Source organism: Macaca nemestrina, chromosome 7, assembly GCF_043159975.1.
Source record: "Macaca nemestrina isolate mMacNem1 chromosome 7, mMacNem.hap1, whole genome shotgun sequence".
Classification (NCBI taxonomy): Eukaryota; Metazoa; Chordata; class Mammalia; order Primates; family Cercopithecidae; genus Macaca; species Macaca nemestrina.
The window spans coordinates 14,262,613-14,289,475 of NC_092131.1; the positions used below are offsets into that span (position 1 = coordinate 14,262,613).

At 40.8% G+C, this 26,863-nt stretch overlaps 1 protein-coding gene across 14 annotated transcripts in view; it reads right to left on the minus strand.

Moving 5' to 3' along the window:
- LOC105467518 (unc-79 homolog, NALCN channel complex subunit) overlaps positions 1 to 26,863 on the minus strand; it is a 279,040-nt gene that overhangs the window by 135,875 nt on the left and 116,302 nt on the right. For all 14 annotated transcript variants that reach the window (XM_011717155.3, XM_071099677.1, XM_071099670.1 and 11 more), the window contains 2 exons: positions 2,117 to 2,307; positions 1,384 to 1,507 (listed from right to left, as the gene is read on the minus strand). In XM_011717155.3, the coding sequence (XP_011715457.2) occupies positions 1,384 to 1,507; positions 2,117 to 2,307 (315 nt within the window). The remainder of the gene's footprint in view (positions 1 to 1,383; positions 1,508 to 2,116; positions 2,308 to 26,863) is intronic.

Genomic DNA, 26,863 nt, shown 5'->3' on the forward strand with positions numbered 1-26,863 from the left:
ACTACAGATGTGCGTCACCACATCCAGCTAATTTTTGTATTTTTTGTAGAGATGGGCTTTGGCTATGTTGGCCAGACTGGTCTTGAACTCGTGTGCTTAAGTGATCCACCCACCTTCGCCTCCCAAAGTGCTGGGATTACAGGTGTGAGCTACCGAGCTGGCCCAAATTTTGACTTTTTAAAAAATGGTCTCTTTGCTCTTTGTCAAATGTGAAGAATATTGCTCTTTAGTTTCGAACCCAGAAAGGCATCTTTACAACTTGAAGAGCTTATGCAATCCTATCCTTGCATGACACAGAAATGTATCTATACCTGTAGTTAACCTAAACATTGATTCTGTCCTCATTTTCTAAAACTGCCCAAACTTCATATCAGGTATTCAAGTCAATTTAATAAACTTTAATTGAACATCCACTTTTTTTTTTTGAGACAGAGTCTCACTCTGTTGCCCAGGCTGGAGTGCAGTGGTGCGGTCTTGGCTCACTGAAACCTCTGCCTCCTGGATTCAAGTAATTCTCTGCCTCAGCCTTCCAAGTAGCTGGGATTACAGGCACCCGCCACCATGCCTGGCTAATTTTTTGTATTTTTAATAGAGATAGGATTTCACCATCTTGGCCAGGCTGGTCTTGAATTCCCGACCTTGTGATCCACCCACCTCAGCCTCCCAAAATGCTGGGATTACAGGCATGAGCCACCACACCCGGCCCTGAACATCCACTTTTAAATACAAAGCATGTGCTATATTCTAGGAGGAGAGGATGAAGAGGGTTATAAATACAGAAATGAGTAAGACCTGGCCCTTGTACTCAGGAGGTTGTAATCAGGTGGAGAGAGAGACAAAAACTGTGAGACAGAAATAGAACCAAATTCACACAGAGAACCTGGGAAGATGAGGGCTTGAAGTAGCAGAAAACTTCACATAGGGGATAATTTTTGAGATGAACTTTAAAAGGTAGGTTGGAGTTCACAAATAGAGACACAAGAGAAAGTCATCCCAGGCTGAGAGAACAGCACGAACTAGTCACTAAATCCTTCCCCATCCTTCCAAGTAAAGGACCTGTTTAATATCAAAGATTTAGCAGAATCCCACAAGACAACTATTATACTTTTAATAGCCATTGATGGAAAAATATAAAAGGACCTCAAGCTACCATGAATTCAGTAATATTATTGCACAATTTATATATTTATATGTTATTACCCACAACTAGAGCAACATATATTTGAAATTTACTCATTTATCTATGCATAGGAGATATTCTTTCTTGGCAAACATAGGGACTTACGAACTCTTTGCTACAACTCCCACCCCCTCGACCCAGGAATCTAAAGCTTGTAAGCTAAGAATTATTTCCTAAAATGATCGGAAGTATTATTCACTTACATGAAGCCATAGTAAAGCTTGCTCCTGCACAGATGAGGGGTATCCTGTAAACCGACAACTAATAAAACCAAACATCTCCTCCATTGAGAAAGGCAGAGGACAGAGTTCAATGTCAAACATTTTGCTGGAAAGCAGAGCAACAAAAGTAAATGACCAATGGGCATAGATCGGGTTCTACTAATGCCACCAATGTCTTTCTAACTATTCCCTATTTGGAAAGCCAAGTCTTTTAGATTAGTTTGGGTTCTGAACTGTTAGCAGCATGTTTCACTTTACTAGAAGAGAAGTTTATGTCATTGAAATAGAGATCTTATAAATAATTCATATGGTGGTTAATAACATTACTGTTCTTCCTCATATTAGGTTTAACAGAAGGAATTGCATTTCTAAGGCATTAGCATTGCTCCCTAGCATCTAAAACAGTTTCCCTTTGCACTTTCCCACCACATCCTACCAATTATAATTATATTTGAAAATTTCAAAATAAGCAAACGTCTGTTTTTATCTATTTACTATTCCACAAGAACAAAAATCTTTTCGGGACAATGCCAAATCATCTTAGGTGGAGGTATTGCAGCTATTTCACGTTGGGGCTTCAAGTTTCTCTACAGGGTTGTTAAAAAGTAAATGAGATTATATAAAATGCTTAGTAGGGTGACAGGCATACAGTACATGCTCAACAAACATTAGGTACGATTATAATTGCAGTGATTTCATTAAACTACTTACCCACCTTAATACTTCCCTGAATTCTTTTAACTGATTATCTGGGACTTCTGTTCTGATGGCTTCCAGCCATTCCGGCATAATACACTCCCAGACAGATTGACTGATCACATTATAGGGGATCAGGCAGAGGATTCGATTGAGACCTTCCTTCAGCTGAGTCACTGTGCTACAGGACTTATCCCAGTAGCCACCAACCTGAAGGGGTTTCCACACCCACAGGAGAAAAGAATGAAACACACTGGTTACAATTATACTCAAGGACTTCCTAAGGCAATGGGTACAGAGAAAGGCCACAATCCGTCATGTCTGAGTCCTCGGCCAAGAATCTTCAGTGTGAGATTGATTCGTAAGACGGCAAACCACCAGGATCCATCAGTTACAGAAAGGAAAACATAGTTACCAATAGGCTCAAATATTGATTATGGATTGAATTTTTAATGATTCTACTGTAGATTTTCCAAATCACATGTGAATTAAAATTCCAAAGATTTATTCCCAACAGGATGAGCATACTCTTAGAGCTTTCTTATTCCTAAAGTCTGATAAATCCATTACAACATGCACGTTACACCTGTGCTTCAGAAGAACACAGTTTTCTACTACTGCGTGCTTTGTACTGCAGATTTTTGATTACAGGAAATACGGTAGTACATAGTGCTCTTTTTACCCTATGCTGCATACTCTGCCACAATTTTTTTCCTAAGAACACTCTAAAGGTAGTTGAATCTGTGAATAAAAAGGACTGGCTTTTTAAACTAATTACGATAGTATATTAATTTTTAAGAGCAGGAAAAGGTTAAAATCATGAATTTACAGACTTAGGTTGTTCATAATCCTGAGGTTAGAGATTGTATATTCTAAGTATCAATGTAACAAAGGTTAAACTGGTCCTGAGTCTTTACCAAATAACACAAGATGTGTGAGAAATTACCTTAATTTAAATGAATCCTATTTTAAATGTTTATTACATCTAGAATTCCAGATTATTCCGAAAAATCAATCAATTATATTTTAAAGTTCCAATATCTATTTGGTGCCATATTGACCAAAATCCTAGACAATTGACTAAATATTTTTAGGAAGTGACTATATTTCTGGAATTTCTGTTGTGTTGTTGTTAGTTACAGGTACAGAGAGAAAAGAATCAGCACTAATAACATTAAGATCCTGAAATATATCATTACTGAAGTTTTTTTGGCTACGTAGTTTATGGTCAAGCCATATAAAGGCTTATTGGTTTTGAATCGTATTTTGGAACAAGCATGCTTTTGGAAACCCTAAATTGTCAATGGCCAGATGACAAATCTTTTGGGTTGGAAAAGCTTTCATATTTAAAAGGATTTTTAGAGCACACTTACCCTAAACAAATGTCCTAATTACCTACAGGGGAGGATGAAATGGAAAGAAGGACACAAAAAGTATCACAGCTAGCCTAAAAGCTTCCTTAATGAAATTAAACAACAGAAATCAGATTTAGAACAACAATTTAAATCTACACCCACTATAAACTCCCCTTCACTACCTTCCTCCTGCACATGGCCCAGTGGGAGGCTGATAGTTCAGTCTGATAGGAGATATTATGGAAGACTTTCCTCTACAGGTCAATGGGCTGAAGTGGAATGATATGCTCAGAGGGCAGGAATTTATCCTAAAGGCTCTGTTAAAAGATTTATAAAAACATTCCAAAGGCACACAGCTCTAAATTCAGAAGCCCTGGAACGCAGGAATCTTTTGGTTTCCACATCAGTTGGAAATCTTCTCTCTGACATAAAGGGACAATTTCAAAATAGTGCAGTTGGATGGGCAGGCCAATCCCTTAACTGGCTGAGTCCACCACCCAGTTCTTTGAAGAATTAAAAATAACTGTTCTAGGCTGAGGCGAAAGGATCTCCTGAGGCCAGGAGTTCAAGACCAGCCTGAGCAGCATAGTGAGACCCTGTCTCTAAACAAATTTTTTTTTTAATTAGCCGGGCATGGTGGTATGCACCTGTAGTTCCATCTACTCGGGAGGCTGAGGTGGGAGGATCGACTGAGCCAGAAGTTTGAGGCTGCAGTGAGCTATGGTTGTGCTACTGTACTCCAGCCTGGGCCACAGAGCAAGACCCCATATTAAATAAATAAATAAATATTTTTAAAAAATAAATAAATGTCCTGGCTTTACTGAGTCTTTACAAAAACACAAATGTGGCCTTAGGAAAAACCTAAAGCACCCCCCCCCATCCTTCTTACCAATCCCAAAACCTCCCCTCCAAAAGACGCTTGCAGATACTATAAAATGCCAGGACACTGGAAAAGGGACTGTCCTGCACTTAAGAAGCAAAACTTAAATTGTAATTGTCCCGGGCCTCAGCCTGGACATGTAAACACTGCAGACTCTCCAGACAAATAATCATCCATTCCCCCATCCTCCCTTAAGCACCTACATGTTAAAGCTCAACACTGCCAGGAGAATTTCCTGTTTGTCCTAGACCAAAATCTGGCAATAGGCAAATATGTCCCTGGAAATCCTCTTGGAGCAGTTACTTTAAAAGTCTGCATCGCGGGGCGCAGTGGCTCACGCCTATAATCCCAGCACTTTGCGGGGGCGGGGGGGGGGGGGCGCAATTCATAGTCATATTAAGACCAATTAATAGTCATACAAAGTGTGAAAGGAAAACCTTGGGCCCCAAAATTACTAAGCTAAAGGGAAATGTCAAGCTGGGAACTGCTCAGGCAAACCTGCCTCCCACTCTATTCAAAGTCACCCCTCTGCCACACACTGAGACAGATGCATATCTGATTGCCTCCTTTGGAAAGGCTTATCAGAAACTCAAAAGAATGCAACCATTTGTCTCTCACCTACCTGTGACCTGGAAGCTCCCTCCCTGCTTCGAGTTGTCCCCGCCTTTCTGGACAGAACCAATGTACTTCTTACATATATTGATTGATGTCTCATGTCTCCCTAAAATGTATAAAACCAAGCTGTGCCCCGAGCACCTTGGGCACATGTCTTTCCTGAGGCTGTGTCACAGGAGAGCATCCTCAACCTTGGCAAAATAAACTTTCTAAACTAACTGAAACTGTCTCAGATATTCAGGGTTCACAAAAGAAAGTAGCCATTATATTGATAAAAGAAAACTTCAGCTGAATTAAATGTAAAGGAGTTTAATCAAACAATAAATGATTCACAATTTGGGCAGCCTTCTGAGTCAGAGTAGGCTCAGAGACTCCAGCACAGCCACGTGGTAGAAGAAGATTTATGGACAGAAAAAGGAAAGGGATGGACAGAAAAGAGAAGTGAGGCTGGGCACGGTGGCTCATGCCTGTAATCCCAGCACTCTGTAAGGCCGAGGTGGGTGGATCACCTGAGGTCAGGTGTTTGAGACCAACATGAGAAAACCTCATCTCTACTAAAAATACAAAAAAATTGACCAGGTGTGGTGGTGGGCACCTGAATCCCAGCTACTCGGGAGGCTGAGGCAGGAGAATCACTTGAACCTGGGAGGTGAAGGTTGCAGTGAGCCAAGATTGCACCACTCCACTCCAGCCTGGGCAACAAGAGTGAAACTCCGTCTCAAAAAAAAAAAAAAAAAAAAGGAAGGAAGGAAGGGTACAGAAACAGCTGGATTGGGTATAGGTTGGCATTTGCATTTTGTGAACATGGTTCGAATAGTTGGCTACATTTGATTGGCCAAAACTCGGTGATTGGCACGGTGTAGGCTATGGTCCATTCATACCTCCACTTGTTATAGATCACGATGTACAGAGAAACGTTCAGGCCAAACTTAAAGGATGTAAGGAGGCAGTTTTAGGCTAAACTTGATTTAACACTATATTATTTTTCGGGGCTTTCATGTTTAATCATGCCTTTTACTTAAAGAATTCCAGGCCGGTGGCAGTGGCTCAAGCCTGTAATCTCAGCACTTTGGGAGGCCAAGGTGGGTGGATCACAAGGTCAGGAGATCAAGACCATCCTTGCCAACATGGTGAAACCCCACCTCTACTGGGTGTGGTGGCACGTGCCTGTAGTTGCAGCTACTCATGAGGCTGAGGCAGGAGAATCGCTTGAACCCGGGAGGCAGAGGCTGCAGTGAGCTGAGATCATGCCACTGCACTCCAGCCTGGCGACAGAGCAAGATTCCGTCTCAAAAAAAAAAAAAAAAAAAATTTCCAGAAACTGGCCTAAGGAGATCCGAAATCGAACCAAGGCTGTGGAGTGTCCCTACTCAGGAAGGAATGCTGAACAATTGATTTACAGCATTGTTGCCGCTGGCCAGACCACCAGGTGGCCTGTTATTCAACGTAACCATCATGACCAGCTATGCTGACCTGCATACCTTACCCCTTAACAAGCTCTGCCCAGCCCAGCCTGCAAACCTTACCCGTGATGTCAATTCCCGCTCTTTGCCTAATAAAACGATCCCTACCAACGCTTTTTGGAAAACCAGTGGGAGGATTCTTGCACTTCCACTGTCTCCCTTGCTCTTGAGCACAAGCCCTGAAATAAAATCCTTGTCTAGGAAATCCGCTTGGCCCCATGTTAATTTCCATTACATGGGAAGCCAAAGAGTCTGGTTTATAAGAGATTCTCTGGCAACTGCTGCACGTCCACAGGGCATGGGGAACATTTTTCCCTCCCAAGCAGGAGGCTTGTGAGCCAGCATGATGGCCAGACACCTCTGCAGCTGATGGGCAGCTGTCTGAATCTTTGGTTCAGTATTGCTGCAACTGAGAGTTTTCCTCCAGCTTCCCCAAGACTCCTTGCCACCCCTCTAAGCTATGCTTTCCCTCTTCTCCTGTCCCCTACTTGTTGTGTTTTTATTTTTCCTTCTTCTTCCTTCCTCCTTCCCTTCTTTTGGTTTTCACTAACTTCATCAACTCCAACTGAATAGATACCCACACATGGCATGTTGAAATGGTGGATTGGCTCAGCCTGAATAGTCACCCATGCAGGATGGATTGAAATGGGTGATCAGTTTAGAAAACTCTGTTTAGTGCCCTGACTTTGAACTCTGTAATCTTCTTTAAGTCTTCTAAGTATTTTCCCTCCCTTTGCCACACCTTATGAGGAAGGGAAGCCTGTGGACTTGCCTGTCATCTGTCTGTTTCAGTGTGAAGCTACTGACTCTGCGTGCTGTTAAAGCAAACTAAATACAGCCTGAGAAGAACTCCATACTTCTATATTTGAGTCCTTGTGGATATAACCTAGCTGTAGAAAACAATGTATTTGGTGGTCCATTTTCAAGACAAAATACCTTGAGTACACTTGGACCTGTAAGCTATGGAAGAACAGGATACCCTAGGACCCTGCATTAATAGCCACTGCCTGCTTGTTTGAACCTAAGTTATCCTCACCCAAACCAGAGGATTTAGCTTAGAATGGAAGTTTACTAGCTTGCAAAAATAGCTCACCTTATCTATTCCTAACAGCTTGCTTAACCCCCTAGGTCATAGGTCAAATACTTGAAGAGTCTCAGAGCTGACTACGATTACAATGCATTAAGGGCTGCAACAAAATACAGTGAGAAGACCCTAAAGAAAATACCTAAAGCCCCAACCCAACAACCAATAAAAACCAAGAAAAGAAACTTAGGTGACCACGTCCAGGAAGATTGTAACCCCACAGTGCTCAGCCTAGAAGAACCAGGGGAAGGACTTGCGCACGAGGGGATAAATTGCTTGCTGTAACTGTACCAAATGTGCCTGCTCAACAGACACCCGATCTTGCAAGACCGACAGTCAAGTCTCACTTTTGCTGTACTTCTGGTCTCTTAGTCCTTTCTTTGGGTTTGGACCAGTAGGTGCGCCTCTTATAATTTGGGGGAGCGCATTTCTGTCAGGCCTCTGAGCCTAAACTAAGCCATTGTATCCGCTGTGACCTGCATGTATACATCCAGATGGCCTGAAGTAACTGAAGAATCACAAAAGAAGTGAAAATGGCCAGTTCCTGCCTTAACTGATGACATTACTTTATGAAATTCCTTCTCCTGGCTCATCCTGGCTCAAAAGCTCCCCCACTAAGCACCTTGTGACTCCCACCCCTGCCAGCCAGAGAACAACCCCCTTTGACTATAATTTTCCACTACCTACCCAAATCTTATAAAAGGGCCCCACCCCTATCTCCCTTTGCTGACTCTCTTTTCAGACTCAGCCCGCCTGCATCATGGTGATTAAAAAGCTTTATTGCTCACACAAAGCCTGTTTGGTGGTATCTTCACACAGACACAGATGAAATTTGGTGCCATGACTCAGATCAAGGGACCTCCCTTAGGAGAGCAATCCCCTGTCCTCCTGCTCCTTCAACATTTATTCTCCAAAGGATATCGGGTATCCCCCTCCAAAGCTCAAATTTCTTCTCCATCCATTACCTATCTCAGCATAATTCTTCATAAAAACACACGTGCTCTCCCTGCCAATCATGTCTGACTGATCTCTCAAACCCCAACACCTTCTACAAAACAACTCCTTTCCTTCCTAGGCATGGTTGGACACTTTCACTTTTGGATACCTGGTTTTGCATCCTAACAAAACCATTATATAAACTCACAAAAGGAAATCTAGCTGACCCCACAGATCCTAAACCCTTTCCCCACTCTTCTTCCCGTTCCTTGAAGACAGCTTTAGAGACTGCTCTCACACTAGCTCTCCCTGACTCATCCCAGCCCTTTCATTACACACAGCTGAATTGCAGGGCTGTGCAGTTGGAATTCTTACACAAGGACTGGGACCACACCCTGTAGCCTTTTTGTCCAAACAACTTGACCTTATTGTTTTAGGCTGGCCTTCATGTGTCCATGCAGAGGCGGCTGCTGCCCTAATACTTTTAGAGGCCCTCAAAATCACAAACTATGCTCAACTCACTCTCTACAGTTCTCATAACTTCCAAAATCTATTTTATTCCTCACACCTGATGCATATACTTTCTGCTCCCCAGCTCCTTCAGCTATACTCACTCTTTGTTGAGTCTCCCACAATTACCATTGTTCCTGGCCTGAACTTCAATCCGGCCTCCCACATTATTCCAGATACCACACCTGAGCCCCATGACTATCTCTCTGATCCACCTGACATTCACTCCATTTCCTCATATTTCCTTCTTTCCTGTTCCTCACCCTGATCACACTTGGTTTATTGATGGCAGTTCCACCAGGACTAATCACCACTCACCAGCAAAGACAGGCTATGCTATAGTATCTTTCACATCTGTCACTGAGGCTACCACTCTGCCCCCCTGAACTACCTCTCAGCAAGCTGAACTCATTGCCTTAACTCAGGTCCTCACTCTTGCAAAGGGACTATGCATCAATATTTATACTAACTCTAAATATGCCTTCCATATCCTGCACCACAATGCTGTTATATGGGCAGAAAGAGGTTTCCTCACTACGCAAGGGTCCTCCATCATTAATGACTCTTTAATAAAAACTCTTCTCAAGGCTGCTTTACTTCCAAAGGAAGCTGGAGTCATTCACTACAGGGGCCATCAAAAGGCATCAGATCCCACTGCTCTGGACAACACTTATGCTGATAAGGTAGCTAAAAAAGCAGCTAGCGTTCCAACTTCTATCCCTCACAGCAGTTTTTCTCCTTCTCGTCAGTCACTCCCACCTACTCTCCCACTGAAACTTCCACCTATAAATCTCTTCCCACAGAAGGCAAATTGTTCTTAGACCAAGGAAAATATCTCCTTCCAGCCTCACTGGCCCATTCTATTCAGTCACCATTTCATAACCTCTTCCATGTAGGTTACAAGCCGCCAGCCTGTCTCTTAGAACATCTCATTCCCTTTCCATCATGGAAATCTATACTGAAGGAAATCACTTCTCAGTCTTCCATCTGCTATTCTACTACCCTCAAGGATTGTTCAGGCCCCCTCTCTTCCCTACACATCAAGCTCGGAGATTTCTCCCTGCCCATGACTGGCAAATTGACTTTACTCACATGCCCCAGGTCAGGAAACTAAAATACCTCTTGGTCTGGGTAGACACTTTCACTGGATGGGTAGAGGCCTTTCCCACAGGGTCTGAGAAGGCCACCGTGGTAACTTCTTTCCTTCTGTCAGACATAATTCCTCGGTTTGGCCTTCCCACCTCTATACAGTACGATAATGGACCAGCCTTTACTAGTCAAATCACCCAAGCAGTTTTTCAGGCTCTTGGTATTCAGTGCAACCTTCATATCCCTTACCATCCTCAATCTTCAGGAAAGGTAGAACAGACTAATGGTCTTTTAAAAACACACCTCACCAAGTTCAGCCTCCAACTTAAAAAGGACTGGACAGTACTTTTACCTCTTGTCCTTCTCAGAATTAGAGCCTTTCCTTGAGATGCTACAGGGTACAGTCAATTTGAACTTTTATATGGATGCAGTTTCTTGCTTGGCCCCAACGTCGTCCCAGACACCAGTCCTCTAGGTGACTATCTTCCAGTCCTTCAGCAGGCTAGACAGGAAATTCGCCAGGCTGCTAATCTTCTCTTGCCTACTCCAGATCCCCAGCCATATGAAGACACCCAACCGTACAATCAGTTCTTGTTAAAAACCTGACCACTCAAACTCTACAACCTCTATGGACCAGACCCTACTTAGTCATCTATAGTACCCCGACTGCCATCTGCCTGCAGGATCCTCCCCACTGGGTTCACCATTCCAGAATAAAGCTATGTCCATCGGACAGCCAGCCTAATCCCTCCTCCTCCTCCTGGAAGTCGCAAGTATTCTCCCCTACTTCCCTTAAACTCACTTGCATTTCTGAAGAACAGTAATAACCCTCATGAGCCTAATACGTCTCTTCATTCTATTAGGTCTGTTCATCCTTACCCTACTCTTTGCAACAGGGCTTTATGCAGTCACCCCTACTACTTGGGCTGTGCCCCAAAAACTAGTCATCCCTACTATCTTCTGTCTAGTCATACTCCTATTCACCATTCTCAATTACTCATAAATGCCCTGCTTTTGTTTACACTGCCCGTTTACAGTTTCTCTAAGCCATCACAGCTGATATCTCCTGGTGCTATCCCCAAACCGCCACTCTTAACTCCCTCTTAGAGTGGATAGATGATCTTTGCTGGCAGGGCATCCTCCAATACTTCCACCCTAATGAAGTTCTATTCTTTACTTTTACATTCATTCTCATTCTCATTCCCATGCTTATGCCACCCTTTACCTCTCCCCAGCTATCTCCACCACACTATCAACCTTACCCATTCTCTCCTAGCCGTTTCTAATCCCTCCTTAGCGAACAATTGCTGGCTTTGCATTTCCCTTTCTTCCTGCGCCTACACAGTTGTCCCCACCTTACATACAGACTCGTCAACATCTCCTGTCTCCGTACACCTCCGAACTTCCTTTAACAGCCCTCACCTTTTCCCTCCTGAAGAATTTCTTTACTTTCTAGACAGGTCCAGCAAGACCTCCCCAGACATTTCACATCAGCAAGCTGCCGCCATCCTCCACACTTACTTAAAAAACCTTTCTCCTTCTATCAACTCTACTCCCCCCATATTTGGACCCCTCACAACACAAACTACTATTCCTGTGGCCGCTTCTTTATGTATCTCTCGGCAAAGACCCACTGGAATTCCCCTGGGTAACCTTTCACCTTCTCGATGTTCCTTCACTCTTTATCTCCAAAGTCCAACTACACACATCACTGAAACAATTGGAGCCTTCCAGCTCCATATTACAGATAAGCCCTCTATCAATACAGGCAAACTTAAAAACATTAGCAGTAATTCCTGCTTAGGAAGACACTTACCCTGTATTTCACTCCATCCTTGGCTACCTTCCCCTTGCTCGTAGGACTCTCCTCCCAGGCGCTCTTCTTGTTTGCTTATACCCAGCCCCAAAAATAACAGTGAAAGGTTGCTCATAGATACTCAATGTTTTCTCATACACCATGAAAATCAAACCTTCCCCTCTATGCAGTTACTCCATCGGTCCCCATTACAACCTCTGATGGCTGCCACGCTAGCTGGATCCCTAGGAGTCCAGGTACAAGACACTCCTTTCAGCTCTCCTCATCTTTTTACTTTGCATCTCCAGTTTTGCCTCGTACAAGGTCTCTTCTTCCTCTGTGGATCCTCTACCTACACGTGTCTACCTGCTAATTGGACAGGCACATGCACACTAGTTTTCCTTACTCCCAAAATTCAGTTTGCAAATGGGACCAAAGAGCTCCCTGTTCCCCTCATGACACCAAAACAACAAAAAAGGGTTACTCCACTAATTCCCTTGCTTGTTGGTTTAGGACCTTCTGCTTCCACTATTGCTCTCGGTACTGGAATAGCAGGCATTTCAACCTCTGTCACGACCTTCTGTAGCCTCTCTAATGACTTCTCTGCTAGCATCACAGACATATCACAAACTTTATCAGTCCTCCAGGCCCAAGTTGACTCTGTAGCTGCAGCTGTCCTCCAAAACTGCCAAGGCCTTGACTTACTCACTGCTGAAAAAGGAGGACTATGTATATATATATTTTTTTGAGACGGAGTCTCGCTCTGTTGCCCAGGCTGGAGTGCAGTGGCCGGATCTCGGCTCACTGCAAGCTCCGCCTCCTGGGTTCACACCGTTCTCCTGCCTCAGCCTCCCGAGTAGCTGGGACTACAGGTGCCCGCCACCTTGCCTGGCTAGGTTTTTGTATTTTTTAGTAGAGATGGGGTTTCACCGGGTTAGCCAGGATGGTCTCGATCTCCTGACCTCGTGATCCGCCCGTCTCGGCCTCCTAAAGTGCTGGGATTACAGGCTTGAGCCACCGCGCCCGGCCGATTCTGTATATTTTTAAATAAAGAGTGTTGTTTTTACCTAAATCAATCTGGCCTGGTGTATAACAACATAAAAAAACTCAAGGATAGAGCCCAAAAACTCGCCAACCAAGCAAGTAATTATGCTGAACCCCCTTGGGCACTCTCTAATTGGATGTCCTGGGTCCTCCCAATTCTTAACCCTTTAATATCTATTTTTCTCTTTCTTTTATTTGGACCTTATTTCTTCTGTTTAGTTTCTTAATTCATCCAAAACCATATCCAGGCCATCACCAATCATTCTATACGACAAATGCTCCTTCTGACAACCTCACAATATCACCCCTTACCACAAAATCCTCCTTCAACTTGACCTTTCCCACCCCAGGTTCCCACGCTGCCCCTAATCCCACTCAAAGAAGCCCTGAGAAACATTGCCCATTATCTCTCCATGCCACCCCCCAAAAAATTTTCGCCGCCCCAACACTTCAACACTATTTTATTTTTCTAATTAATATAAGAAGACAGGAATGTCAGGCCTCTGAGCCCAAGCTAAGCCATCGTATCCCCTGTGAACTGCACAGATACATCCAGATGGCCCGAAGCAATGAAGAATCACAAAAGAAGTGAAAATGGCCAGTCTCTGCCTTAACTGATGACATTACCTTGTGACATTCCTTCTCTTGGCTCATCCTGGCTCAAAAGCTCCCCACTGAGCACCTTGTGACCCCCACCCCTGCCAGCCAGAGAACAACCCCCTTTGACTGTAATTTTCCACTACCTACTCAAATCCTATAAAACAGCCCCACCCCTATCTCCCTTTACTGACTCTCTTTTCAGCCTCAGCCTGCCTGTACCCAGGTGATTAAAAAGCTTTATTGCTCACACAAAGCCTGTTTGGTGATCTCTTCACATGGACACACACGAAAATTTCCTACACTAGGTTAGTAGTCACACAAAAGTAAAAACCTAACTTAGTATTATGTGTCTGAAACAATAACTGAGTCTTGGCCCATCCCAGCGGCCATACCTGAACCACTCATATAGACTGCTAAGTGTTCAAACTGTGTTCAAATAAGGCAAGCGCCAACCTGTACCCAACCCAGCTGTTTCTGTACCTCACGGCCGATTTCTGTAGGTCACTTCCCTGTTTTTGTTTATAAATCTTTATACTCCAGCACAGCACACGTAGCTGTGCTAGAGTCTCTGTGAATCCGCTGTGATTCTGGGGGCTGCCTGATTCGCAAATTGTTCATTCCTCAATTAAACTCTTTTAAATTTAATTCAGCTGAAGTTTTTATTTTATCAGTGCTGTCTTTGAGAAGAGAGAAGTGGCAGCACATGGGTCCAGAGTTTGTATCACTCACATCCCGATCCATTTTTCCTTTTTATGTGTTTAATTTGACATCTTATTCCCCCATGCAGCCCACTGGGTGGCATCTTGCAAAAATGAGAGGCTTTTGTCTATGGTGCCTTGAAACAGAAAAGGAAGATTTTCTTTTATAACACAGCTTGGCCTCCACAGTTATAGCCCAGCGAACAGGGTCATCAAAAGCTGCTCTGCTCTTCTAGAAGCTGCAGAGAGAGGGAAACCAAAACCCTGGCATGCAGGCAAAATGGTAAGGATTTCTTACAGCCAGGGTCCCAGCCTCTCGCTCTCTGTGCAAACCAGTTAAGTAAATGGTTAAAAAAAAAAAAAAAAAAAAAATTCATCCCTGTTCCTCTCCTCTGCAATGAGAAAAAAGATGTGTGAGACTAGTCTTAGGTTGTAGTGAATCTGCTGTACTTTGTGGTATGAATTTGTCATTCTGTGTTGTTCTGTCACAGAGGGGTTGCCACAGAATAGAATGTGGGCATAGGACCCCTACAAGTCTGCCGTTTGAGCCAGCCCAGCAGACTAGTCAGTTACAAACTTTGCTATGGGTCCCTGAAACAAAAATCAAATGAGGTTTCCCTCTTGTCTTGTTTCATGTCCTTGAGAGCTTGACTTTTTGACCATGTGGAGGCATTCTCTCTCAGTCTCTGCCATCCAGAGGGTGGAAATTTTCAAGTTCACGTAAGGCAGCCAGTCTGAAAGGACACATGATAATGTCATGGCTAGCCTTAAGGATTCTCTTAAGCAGTTAAAATCCTTTGCAAACTTTAAACTGTCTGCTCTAGATTACTTCTGGGAAGAACAATAGCAACTGCACCATACTGTAGCTCTGTGGCTAAGGCTTTGCCCTTTCATGACTAGTGGCATGGGTTCAATTCCCAGCTTAGGGAATGAGTCCTTTCTGGTTTGATATTTATGTGACCTTTGTCATTTATTTATTCTTTTTCCCTCCATTGTCTTTGTGACCATATGGGGGTACTCTCTCTCCATCTCTGCCATTCAGAGGGTGGAAATTTTCAGGGTCATGTCAGGCAGCTTGTGATTTTCTGTCTTGAATTTTCCTTTCTCTGAGCTATCTTGGAGGTGATTCTACATCTTGTAAAAACTGCTCGTAATCTCTTCGTAGACACTTTGTGCAGCCATGGTTAAATCATAACCTTAATTAAGGCTTATTGGATTTGTTAGGGAAGCAGGAACCTAGGAGAGCCAGAGCAACCCCATTTTAAGTTCAGCTCCATCTTCAGATTAACTGGGCATATTCCTTGCTGGTCACTACCCACAGTCAAAAGACATTGACAGTTGAGGAAACAGCCTAAGATACCAGCAAAGACACACTCCCACAATAGCAGAAAGTCCAGATTCCCAATACCCATAACAAAATATGCCTTCAAGATTGTTATAGTTATGGTTTGATGTATTCACACACTAAAACGTCAAGGATAGTTTTCTTTAAATCAACAGAATATAAATTTTGTCATGCTCTCTGCTCACCCTTACATAGACATGGCTTAGCTTAGCTTTTATATAGAGATGACCCCTATACGAGAAAAACTTAAGGATGCCCTTCTCTGTAGCGGAGTAGCTTTCAATAAACTCTCTCTTTTCACTGCACTCTGCCATTTGCCTTGAATTCCTTCCTGTGTGAGATCCAAGAACCCTCTCTTGGGGTCTGGATCAAGAGCCCTTTTTCTAGTAACAGTTGCACTTGGGAAAATCCCTTTCAGAGAATAAAAGGCTTAAATGCCAGAGGTGCTGGCTATTTGTCCCTAACAGCCAGATAATGGTCTGGCAATTAAAAATTTAAAAGGGTTTTTTTTAACAAGCTCTATGGTAAACAAGATTAATTAAAAGGGGATATCCAAGCTATATATACATTTAGAAGGCCATTACGCTTTTTTCTCTTCTTGGATCTTGTTTTTTTCAAAAAAGAGTTTTTGGGTTTGTTTTTTTTTTTTTCTCAGTTGATTGAATTGTTTCTCCATTTACTCTGTCCTCTGGCACACATGCCCTCACTGCCCTGCATGAGAGGACTTAAGGTAATTTCTGACAGCCTGGAACTCCTTGAGAGAAACAGAAGAGGCACCACAAACTGCTGTTTTGGGAGAAACCTCTGTTTTCCAAGTAGAACCCGAAGAATTATAAGCAGACAGATACTTCTCAAAATCTGAGGCTCTGTTCTGTTTTAGTTACCTGATCTTTTTTACTTCTGGGGGCATCAGAAATTATTTTGCATTATTTAGAAAAGTTGAATCTTAATGTGCAATAGCTAAATAAGAGGCATATATTTTTTTAAATGTCCAATGGCAGTTGCTTACAGTGAGTGGCTATTACTACAGGGTGATACTCCTTTCTTTGTGTGTTTACCTAAAAAGCCATGCTCTTGGGCACCTAGAAGGTATGAAATGGAGGATGGGCTGATTACAGAGCAGACTAATTGAGGTTGGGTTGTCCAGCAGCCTTGGGGAAATGTCTGTACAATAAAATACGCTGTGAAAGCATTGCACTGTCTTGTCTCACAGCACTTCCCTTTTTCGGGGGACCCAGTATTTGGTGTAAAAATGGGATCCTTGATTTTGGGAGATCTGTTCTGCCTTCCAGCTGTGCCCAACTACTAGGCCCTAAAAACTGCATGCTTTCCTGGCCTTGTTCTTTAAAGGGCTCCACTCTGAACCCGATTTAAAACCTTACATCTTTAAAGAAATCTCTACATGTAATGGTATCTGTTTTTCCTGTCCGTCTCACCTAAACTTTTACTCACACCATTTCTCTCTTGGTTTAAGTAAAATATAAATTACCTATCTTATTTCACCTAAGAATTGTCCCTTTTAAAACGCAAATTTAGAGTTACCTCACTGATAATTATTTAGGGCAGAGGACAGATAATCAAAAGATTGATGGTCTATCTAAAATAAAATAAGAAAGAAATCTTGGCCAGGTGTGATGGCTCACACCTGTAATCCCAGCACTTCGGGGGCCTGAGGCAGGTAGGTCACTTTAAGCCAGGAATTTGAGACCAGTCTGGCCAACATGGTGAAACCCCATTTCTACTAAAAATACAAAAATTAGCCAGGCATGGTGGCATGCACCTGCAGTCCCAGCTACTTGGGAGGCTGAGGCAGGAGAATCGCTTGAACCCAGGAGGCAGAGGTTGCAGTGAGCCAAGATCACACCACTGCACTCCAGCCTGGGCAACAGAAAGAGACTCCATCTCAAAAATTAATTAAAAAAAAAGAAAGAAAATCTTAAAAACTGGCAAATGAAGAATCTTATAACTCTACCAGATCTGCTTCTCTGTCTGTGTATTTATACATGTCATGTATGTGATGTCTTATTACCAAAATATGTAAAAGACCTCCAATGAATTGGCTTAAAGAAAAATAAATGCTTAAATAATATATTTTATCAGAAAAACAAACACTTTAATGCCCTTTAGTTCACATGGCTTTAGTAATCTTTGGTAAATCAAGACAGTTTTAAAGACTACAAGTAAAATAAAATTAAAATGTCTTTAAAATTTAGGCATTCAGTCTAAATTAGGCAGGTCAGAAACTGCCCTTGCTAGGTGCTTTAAGGTTATAAACTGTTTCTATGACTTTTGATAACTGTTTGACTTGCCTGCTTTGCGGCCATTAGATTCTAGGTAAGGCCTGGAGATATATAGAATTAGCCACACTCCCTAGCTGTACTGGAAAAGAGTCACATATTATCTGTAGTTCCTGTGGCCCAGGCTTTGTACTTGGTACAGAATTAAAATTGCATACACTAAAAATAAAAATTAAGTGTTTTTAATAAAAAGGCATGGGAATGTAGTTTTTAAAAGACAAACTAATTTTGTCTAATTTAGAGGGTTAAAGGATTGTTTGGGGTTAAAATAAAGATAGAATATAACTGAAAGTTTAAGCCAGTTGGAGAAGATTTGAGAAAGATTAATCTTGAAACAGAAATTCTGTGTATGAGCTAGTCGACTAAAATTAAAAAGGTATTATTTAGTTTTTCCATAAATTAAATATTAAAATAAAAGCTCTCTAACACAGGCCCAGAATCTGGGCTCATGTATCAGAACAATAGGGTTTTCCTGGAGCATTTATCTGCTCTTTAACAAAAAATTATAAAGGGTTATAAAAATCTTACCTTATGGTCAAACTGGTTAAAATTAGGTAGATTTGTTTATAAAATGTTATTGAAATTAGCTTTAGTATTAATATACTAATGCAAAGGTAAAATTTGGTTTTCCCTTTTGAGCAAGATTTTCATTCGCCTACAGGAAAAAGAAAGAGACAGACTTTTCCTTTTTTTTTTTTTTTTGGCAGGGGGGACAGAGTCTTGCTCCAGCCAGTCAGCCAGGCTGGAATACAATGGCATGGTCTCAACTCACTGCAACCTCCACCTCCTGAGTTCAAGTGATTCTCCTGCCTCAGCCTCCCAAGTATCTGGGACTGCAGGCATGTCCACTACACCTAGCTAATTTTTGTATTTTTAGTAGAGATGGGGTTACACTATGTTGGCCGGGCTGGTCTCAAACTCCTGACCTTGTGATCCACCCACGTCGGCCTCCCAAAGTGCTGGGATTACAGGCGTGAGCCACTGTGCCCAGCCATGCTGTCTTTATTGGGTCTGTTTATTTGGAAAGCTGAGTCCTCTCTCTATGAAAGACTAAAGGATTTTTGCTGTTTAGAAATATTTGAGTTAATCATGTTGGTTAAATAAATAAATTGTGGTCCTATTTTGTAATGTCAGATGTTTTAAATTTTGATATTTAACAAGCTTTCCAAAATCAAATCCTGAATTAAGCCTTTTTTGACCTAATTAACCGTTTTGTATAGTAGGTCCTCTGAAGTCCAAAAGAGACAAATGCAGCTTATTTGGTATATTAAAACCATACAGGAAACACTATCACATTTAAAATGGTGTTTAGCATTTTTTAGATTATATTCATATAAATATGTGATTAATATGTATTCCAAAGTTATATAAGATTCCTATGATTCTGATATGCCTAAGTATCTGATATCAATAACAATTAAGATTGTTATGTTAAATTATTATGTGCCACAGAAATGACCAGATTTCCCTGTTGATTGCATCTTTAACTGTGGCTGTCTTAAGACTCTTGTCATCCACAGACAATCATCTTGTTTTGATCTATTCCAAAAGAAGGTTTATAATCAGCTACAGGATTCTCACGGATACTCTTGAATGCAGGTCTCTGACAACTTTGGCGATTGAGTCATTAGAATGGAGGGAAAAACTTGTAAGACCCTCTTGGAGAGCTAATGTGTCCGTAAATATCAAGCAGAACAGGAGTTAATTTCATGGACTAAACGAATAGGAGATTGAAATAATCTTTTTATGAACTTTCTTCCTGAAATGCTGCTGACACTTTTTGTTTTGTTTTTCAGAGTCAAGAAAACTTTTTTCCCTTTTAAACTATTTACAACTTTAAACAATTGAATAAACTATAATCTATAAGCAAAATTTTGAGCATGTTTCTTTCTCTCTACCTGATTTCTGCACAATTTGGAAACTATATGTGAGTATTCTTAACTTAGGGTAATATAGTTGTTTGCATACATGCAATAAGAATCTGTTTTCTTTTGTAACAGGACACAACTGGGGAAACTGGTTATTTTATCAAGGCTTTGATGAGAATTACATGCTTTCATACCACTTTTCTAAAAACTGAGGTATAAAGACAATAAAAGTTCATTGGAAAAATTGCCCTCATATCCTGTCTATGCAGGCCTCGTACAGGGTTCCTGACCTATGGTAAGTAAAGAATCTCACTTTCTAACAGGTCCAGGAGCCCCAAGTTATCTATGGACCTCAAGAGGGGAGGAATTCACCCAATTCATAGAAGTGTTTGCAGGCACAGATAAATCCATAGCTAGGCTCATAGCTTTAAAAAGTCTAATCTGAGAATCCTTACGAAACAAAGTTCCAGCAAAGCCAATTAAAAAAAAAAAAAAAGTATACACGGCAAATAATTACTCTTGCTGCACTTCATACAAATAATCAAAACAAGTATAATGAAACTAAAATTTATTTTGTAAATGCATCAGTCCTATCATAATTTGTCTTTGATAAAAATGAGAGACTGGAGAGAAAAAGAATATAATACACCTGTTGTAGGTTCTAGTCTTATCTGTCGTTTTTGAGCTTTTTAATATTATTTTTTGAGCTGCAAGTCTCCAAACCAACATTTTAAAAATTTTCTTCCACTTTTCTGATTTAAACTCAATGAAATTGCTACTACCTTTTTCCTAAGGCTCTGCAAACTAAGGCTTATTCTTTATAATACAAACAAAAAAACATGAAAAATTGCCACCACCCTCCTCCTCTGTAACTAAAGATGCTTTGAGCCTAATAACGCCCACCATTAACAGTTGTTTTTCTTTTGTTTCCATAGAAATGTCTCTTATTAAAAGTATGTTTGCCGTATATTTCAGACACCAGGAGACTCATTCTCTAGCCTATTCACTTAAATTCCAAATAGCATCTGATTTCTTCTCATAAGCATTGTTAAACTGGACTTAGGCAGTTTATTAATTATCACTGGGTGCTATTTGATTTTTAAAATAATTATTTGTTATATTCAACAGGCATACAGATGGTTAAAGTTTATGCCTTCCAGACTTCAACAGTTCTAAGTTGAGCTAATGATGGCCCAAGGATTCCAACCTATACCATCCCAGGAGGATTCTAGTCCCTATAGGTCTCTAGAATAGTCAGTGAGAGATTTCTATGTTCCTCTGAGGTTAGACCGGGACAACAACCCTGTTCAGCATAGCTGTTCAGTATAGCTTCAGAAGATGAGATCTTCAGTCCTTTTTCCTTAAGAATAACGAGAGTTAAATCTCTTAGAGGGGAATGAGACAGTAAGGAAGGGGCTTGGCTTCAGCTCACACCCACTAGAGGGTTCTTTCATGCATTCCCACTGATCTCAAAACCCATAACACTACCTCACCAATGCATATCCATTAATAGTCATACAAAGAAAACAACCATTCTGTATTGTTCTTCTGTGCTCTTATATGTTTAACCATGCCTTCTACTGAAACAATTCCAGACACTGGCCTTGGGAGATCCAAAATTAAACTAAGGTTGCTGAGTCTCCCACCTCAGGAAGGAATGCTGAACAACTGATTTACAGGCTTGTTGCCACTGGCCAGACCAGCAGGTGACCCATAACTCAAGACAACCATCACAACCAGCTTTGCTGACCTGCATACTCTACCCCTAACATGCATTGCCCAACCCAGCCTCTATACTCTACTGCTGATTTCAATTCCCGTGCTTTGGCTTAAAAAAATAAATCCTACCAGCTTTCTGGGGGGAACCAGTTGGAGGATTCTCGTGCCTCCACTGTCTCCCTTGCACTTGAGAACAAATCCTGAAAATAAAGCCTTATCTAGGAAGTCCTCTTGGCCCCATATTAATTTCCCTTACATGGAAAGCCAAGGAGCCTGTGGTCTGTAACATATGTATATACATTACGTGTATGTGGTATCTTCTTACTTCCAGAGAATATTGCCAAATTACTTTAGAAAATTCCTTAAGAGACCTCTATTCTAAATGGGTTTTGTGAAATAAGTAACTCAAAATCGAAGCTGTTGGAACTTTAAAATATTTAAGGGAATGTGATTATGGGACCTGAGTCACGTAAACAGGCAGCTGCAACCTAGGCAACTGTAACCTTGTTTCTCTGATTGCAGATTAGCCTTTTTTCTTACTTACATTATTTTGTAAAATGTAGTAAATGACTAAATTGAGCCAGGGAAGACTCCTTCCTTTTTTTTTTTTTTTTTTGGAGTGTGTGTGTGTGTGTGTGTGTGTGTGTGTGTGTATGTGTGTGTGTGAGAGAGAGAGAGAGAGAGAGATGGAGTCTTGCTCTGTCTCCCAGGCTGGAGTGCAGAGCCGCAATCTTGGCTCACTGCAACCTCCGCCTCCCGAGTGGCTGAGAATGCAGGCACACGCCACCATGCCCAGCTAATTCTTGTATTTTCAGTAGAGACAAGGTTTCATCGTGTTGGCCAGGCTGGAACTTCCTCTTTCCTCTCTCACAGAGACTTCATGACTATCATATTGTCTAGGATGAAATGTTAAATATACTTTTTTAAATTGGAAAGGCAATGAAAACTAGCTGTATGGAAATGAAAACAAACTGTAACTAGCTAAATTGTTGCAATTTATAAACCACCCTTGTGCAGAAAATGTTATAATCCTGCTCAATTTCTTTGTTTTCTGCCTATATAAGCAAGGCCTTAACTTTTAACTGCAGAGCACTGACCCCATTTCTCTGAAGTCTAGGTTTGCTGAATGGCCATTCCCAGCTTTTTGCTTAAATACATGCTTTAAAACTGGTTTCTGATCCTTTTGATTAATTCAGATTGACAGTTGAAAAACATAGACACTTACATGTTAAATTAAGTCTAGCCTAGCATTGTCTTCTTACATATTCTAAGTTTGGCCCAATGGTTTCTATTCATACACAGTGAACTGTAACCTAACTGCATGTATAAACAGATCGTAACCTACTCTTGTGCCAATCACTGACTTTTGGCCAATCAAAGGCAGCCAACTGTTAATAAGGCAAACACCAGGATGTAACCAATCTGGCGGTTTCTGTACCTCATTTCCATTTTCTGTACATTGCTTTTCTTTTCCTGTCTTTTTTTTCCACCACATGGCTATGCTGGAGCCTTTCTGAATCTATTCTGGTTCAGAGACTGCCTGATTTGAGTTGTCCTTTGCTCAATTAATCTCTGTTAAATATAATTTGTCTAAGGTTTTTATTTTAACATATACAAATAAAATATTCCTAAAACTCTCAGAAACACAGGAACTAACCCAAATGATTTCAAGTGTATGTGATTTCAGTAAATCTGTAAATGAGACAAGTATAATATTGTCGTTTTAATAAAAACATCTGTGTTTTCAGAATTATCAGCATTGAGTACCATGCTGAGCACATGTTTTGCTCTTACCTGGGCTTACTACTCAAATAAACTAATATATTTACCAATGTTTAAGACTTTAGAATTTACAGATTTGACTTTAATTAAATAGAATCATTATTCTGACATAGTTTATATCAACAGTAATTGTGTTTTATAATGTTTCTGCTTAGATGTAGTTTTCAAAATCTTTTTGGTAACTTGAAACCTTAACGGTATACTAAGTTAAATTAAATGGCAGATATTCATTGAAAATCTAGATCACTTCTAAGTAGGATAAAATATTAACACATTAATTGCTGATCATAAGTTTAACTGCTTTTAGCTTCTTATTTTTTACAGATACTAAAGACATTTGGGTTTGTTAAAAAGGATGTTCTTTTTGCCACACTGGGGAATCGTACTAAGAAGAAGAATATGCCTCTAGAAATTGTGAGATGGTATATTCACAAACTTTGCTGAAATGTCAAAAAATACTGATACACAACCAGCAATTCACAGTTGTCTACTTAATAGTTTTCTCTGGAAAATAAAGGATAATAAGGGTTGAAAATTATAATCAATCATATGTAAATTGAACTACTAGATATAATCAGGATGAAGGAAAAACCTCTGTATGCAAAGTATTCAAGTAACGTAGAATGTGGTTTTGTTACGGGGAAAAGAGCAATTCTCTCCTAAAGGAGTTGTTTATTCATCATTCCTGAATGAGGAAGAGGAAAGGCTCAAAACCTGAAAGGGAAGTGCAGGGAAGACAGAGAAAGAAAATTTTATCTTGTGTGGTCATGTAGGCTAAGATTGAATAGATTTATGTAAGATTTTTAAATGAGCTTTAATATTAACAGTATACTGATGCAAAACTAGAGTTTCGTTTTCTCTCTCTTAAAAAAACAATATTTTTTAGATTATCTTATTACTGTTCTTAATAAGAGGTTGTAAAAGGTTTCTCTTTACCTTTTGAAATACCTGCCTAGGAAACTACCAGTCTGAATATTTGTGTCCCCACAAAGTTCTTATGGTGAAACCTAATCACCAATGTGATGATGTTAGGAGGTGGGGCCTACTGGGAGGTGACTAGATCATGAGGACAAAGCCCTTGTGAATGAATGCCCTTGTAAAAGGGACCCCAGAGAGCTTGCCCCTTCCACCACATAAGGACACTGCCAGAAAGCACTATCTATGAATCAGAACGTAGACCCTCACCAGACACTAAATCTGCCTTGATCTGGGACTTTCCAGCCTCCACAACTGTGAGAAATTTGTTGTTTATAAGCTACCCAGTCTATGGTATTTTGCTATTGCAGCCCAAACAAACTGAAGAAACTAAGACAGAAACAAAGACTCTGTGTCGTATCAGAATAATTTCCTATGATTTTTTTTTTTTGAGATAGGGTCTCACTCTGTCACCCAGGCTGGAGTGCAAGTACATGATCATAGCTCACTGCAGCCTCAACCTCCCGGTGATCCTCTCACCTCAGCCTCCCAAGTATCTGGGACTACAAGTGTGAGCCAACATACCAGGCTAACTTTTTAAAAATTTTTTGTAGAGACAAGGTCTCCCTAGGTTGCCCAGGCTGATCTCAAACTCTTGGGCTCAAGTGATCCTCCGACCTCGGTCTCCCAAAGTGCTGGGATTACAGACATGAGCCACCACTCCTGGCCTTCCTGTGCTTTTTGTCTTTATCATGTCCTAGATTATTTAAGAGAACCAAGTTTTCTAAATGTTAAAAGAACTAAGTTTTGTTTCTCTTTTTGTTTCTTACAATTGTGTTACTCCCCGTATTTACTTTTGAAATCTCTTGGTATCATATACGTTAAATAAATAGCTAAGAATTATTTCACAGTGACCTGTAATGTTGGTTAATCAAGTATTCAAATCTTTTGACATTTCTGATAACTTTTGGTATTTTGCCTTTCCAAAGCCAAATCCTAAATAAAATCCTGGTCTTGAACTGACTGAAGTTTCCCAGAGAGACCCTTGAAAATCTCAAAGGATTTGTTCTTACCTATAAAAAGATATGCTAAACTAATTAGGTTTATTTGATATGTTGAATTCTATGGAAAGCATTGCCAAATAAAAAGAGATGTTTAACTGTCCTTAGGTTACATTTGTATAGGTAAATGTTATGAATATAAATATTTCGTGAATTATATAAAGTTCCTAGAAATTTGTCAATGCCCTTGTTGGCATGATACATCTTTATGCTTCTTTGTCTGATGGTAGACAACAATGACAAAACATTATCAGTTATCATTTTGTTATTATTTTAATGTTTCATGCTACAGAAACAACAAAACTGCCTTGTCAACTGTGTCACAGTGAACTTTCAGCCCATCTTTAACTATGACTATTTTCAGATAGTAATTGTTATCTGATGTTTTTCTGAAAACTCTTGCAATCAGCTACTAGCAAGAACGCTTATTTTCAACATAAACAGATTGTCTCTGAGATCCGTGGAAAGGACTATGACAGATACTCTGGAGTACAGGCTTCTGGTGACGCTGCTTAAATAATTGAGATCATACCATTGGACTGAGTAAGGATTGCCAGAACTCTAGTGGAGCAGCTAATGGGTTCATTAACTGCTAACTCAATCAAGCAGAACAAGACTGAATTACATAGGACTGAATGATAAATGATTATAATTTGTATCATTTTTTGTTTAGAACATTGCTAGTTTTTCAATCAATGTTCTGTTTTTCAGATACAAGGAACCCCTTTCTCTTTTCTCCTAAGTTATCTATTACTCACAATAATTTGGTAGATTTATACCTTTGTAAACAAAAATGAAATATATCCTTTTCCTCTCTAGTTGATTCCTCCAGAATTCAGAAACTCTTATTGAATATTCTTATTTTCATAGCATTATAGCTATTTGCATAAGTTGAATAAGAATCTGTTCTGCTTTTAACAGGACATAATTGGGAAACTTGGTTATGAAACCGCCTTTGCAAAAATGATAACAGTGAGAAAATAATGACAGTGGAGGAGATCGGATCTAGCCAACCTCCCTCTTGCCTTTAGCATTTAAGCTGCCAAGCTAGCTTTGGGAGACATTTAGCTTATAGTTTAAATGATAGTAGCCCTTCCCCAAACTTCAAATGCTTTTCTAAAGAGACCACAAGGCTAGGAGGAGGAAAAGGAGCCTGAATTCTGCTAAGGTATAGACATAAATGGTTGCCAGCTGTTATTCTAGAGGTCACAATTTATGCAGCTTCTCCAGTTATTCCTGCAGATAACATCACTATGGTAGAACCTAAGATTAGCCTTTTGAGACAGCTTTTCATGTTTTTTGCATGTCTGACACCCATGGCTCCACCTGGAGCTGCCAGCCCCTCCTGTGTCCCCACCCATAATCAACTCAGCATAAGAGGACAGCTTCAACTCCCTATGATTTCATCTCCAACCCAACCATCAGCAGCAGCTAGCACCCACTGCCTAGCCACCCCGACTCCTTCCTCCAAATTGGCTTTGAAAAACCCCTAACCTACAAGCCTTTGATGAGACTGATTTGAGCAATAACTCAGTCTCTTGTGTGGCACGGCCAGCCTCATGTCAATTAAACGCTTTCTTTACTCAATTCCGTGAATTGATGTTGTTTGTGCAGAAGGCAGGAAGAACCCATCAGGCAGTTACAGTTATATTACCAAGCCTTTGCAGAATGTCATATTTGTGAATTGTGTGGAACCTGATATGACTAAAC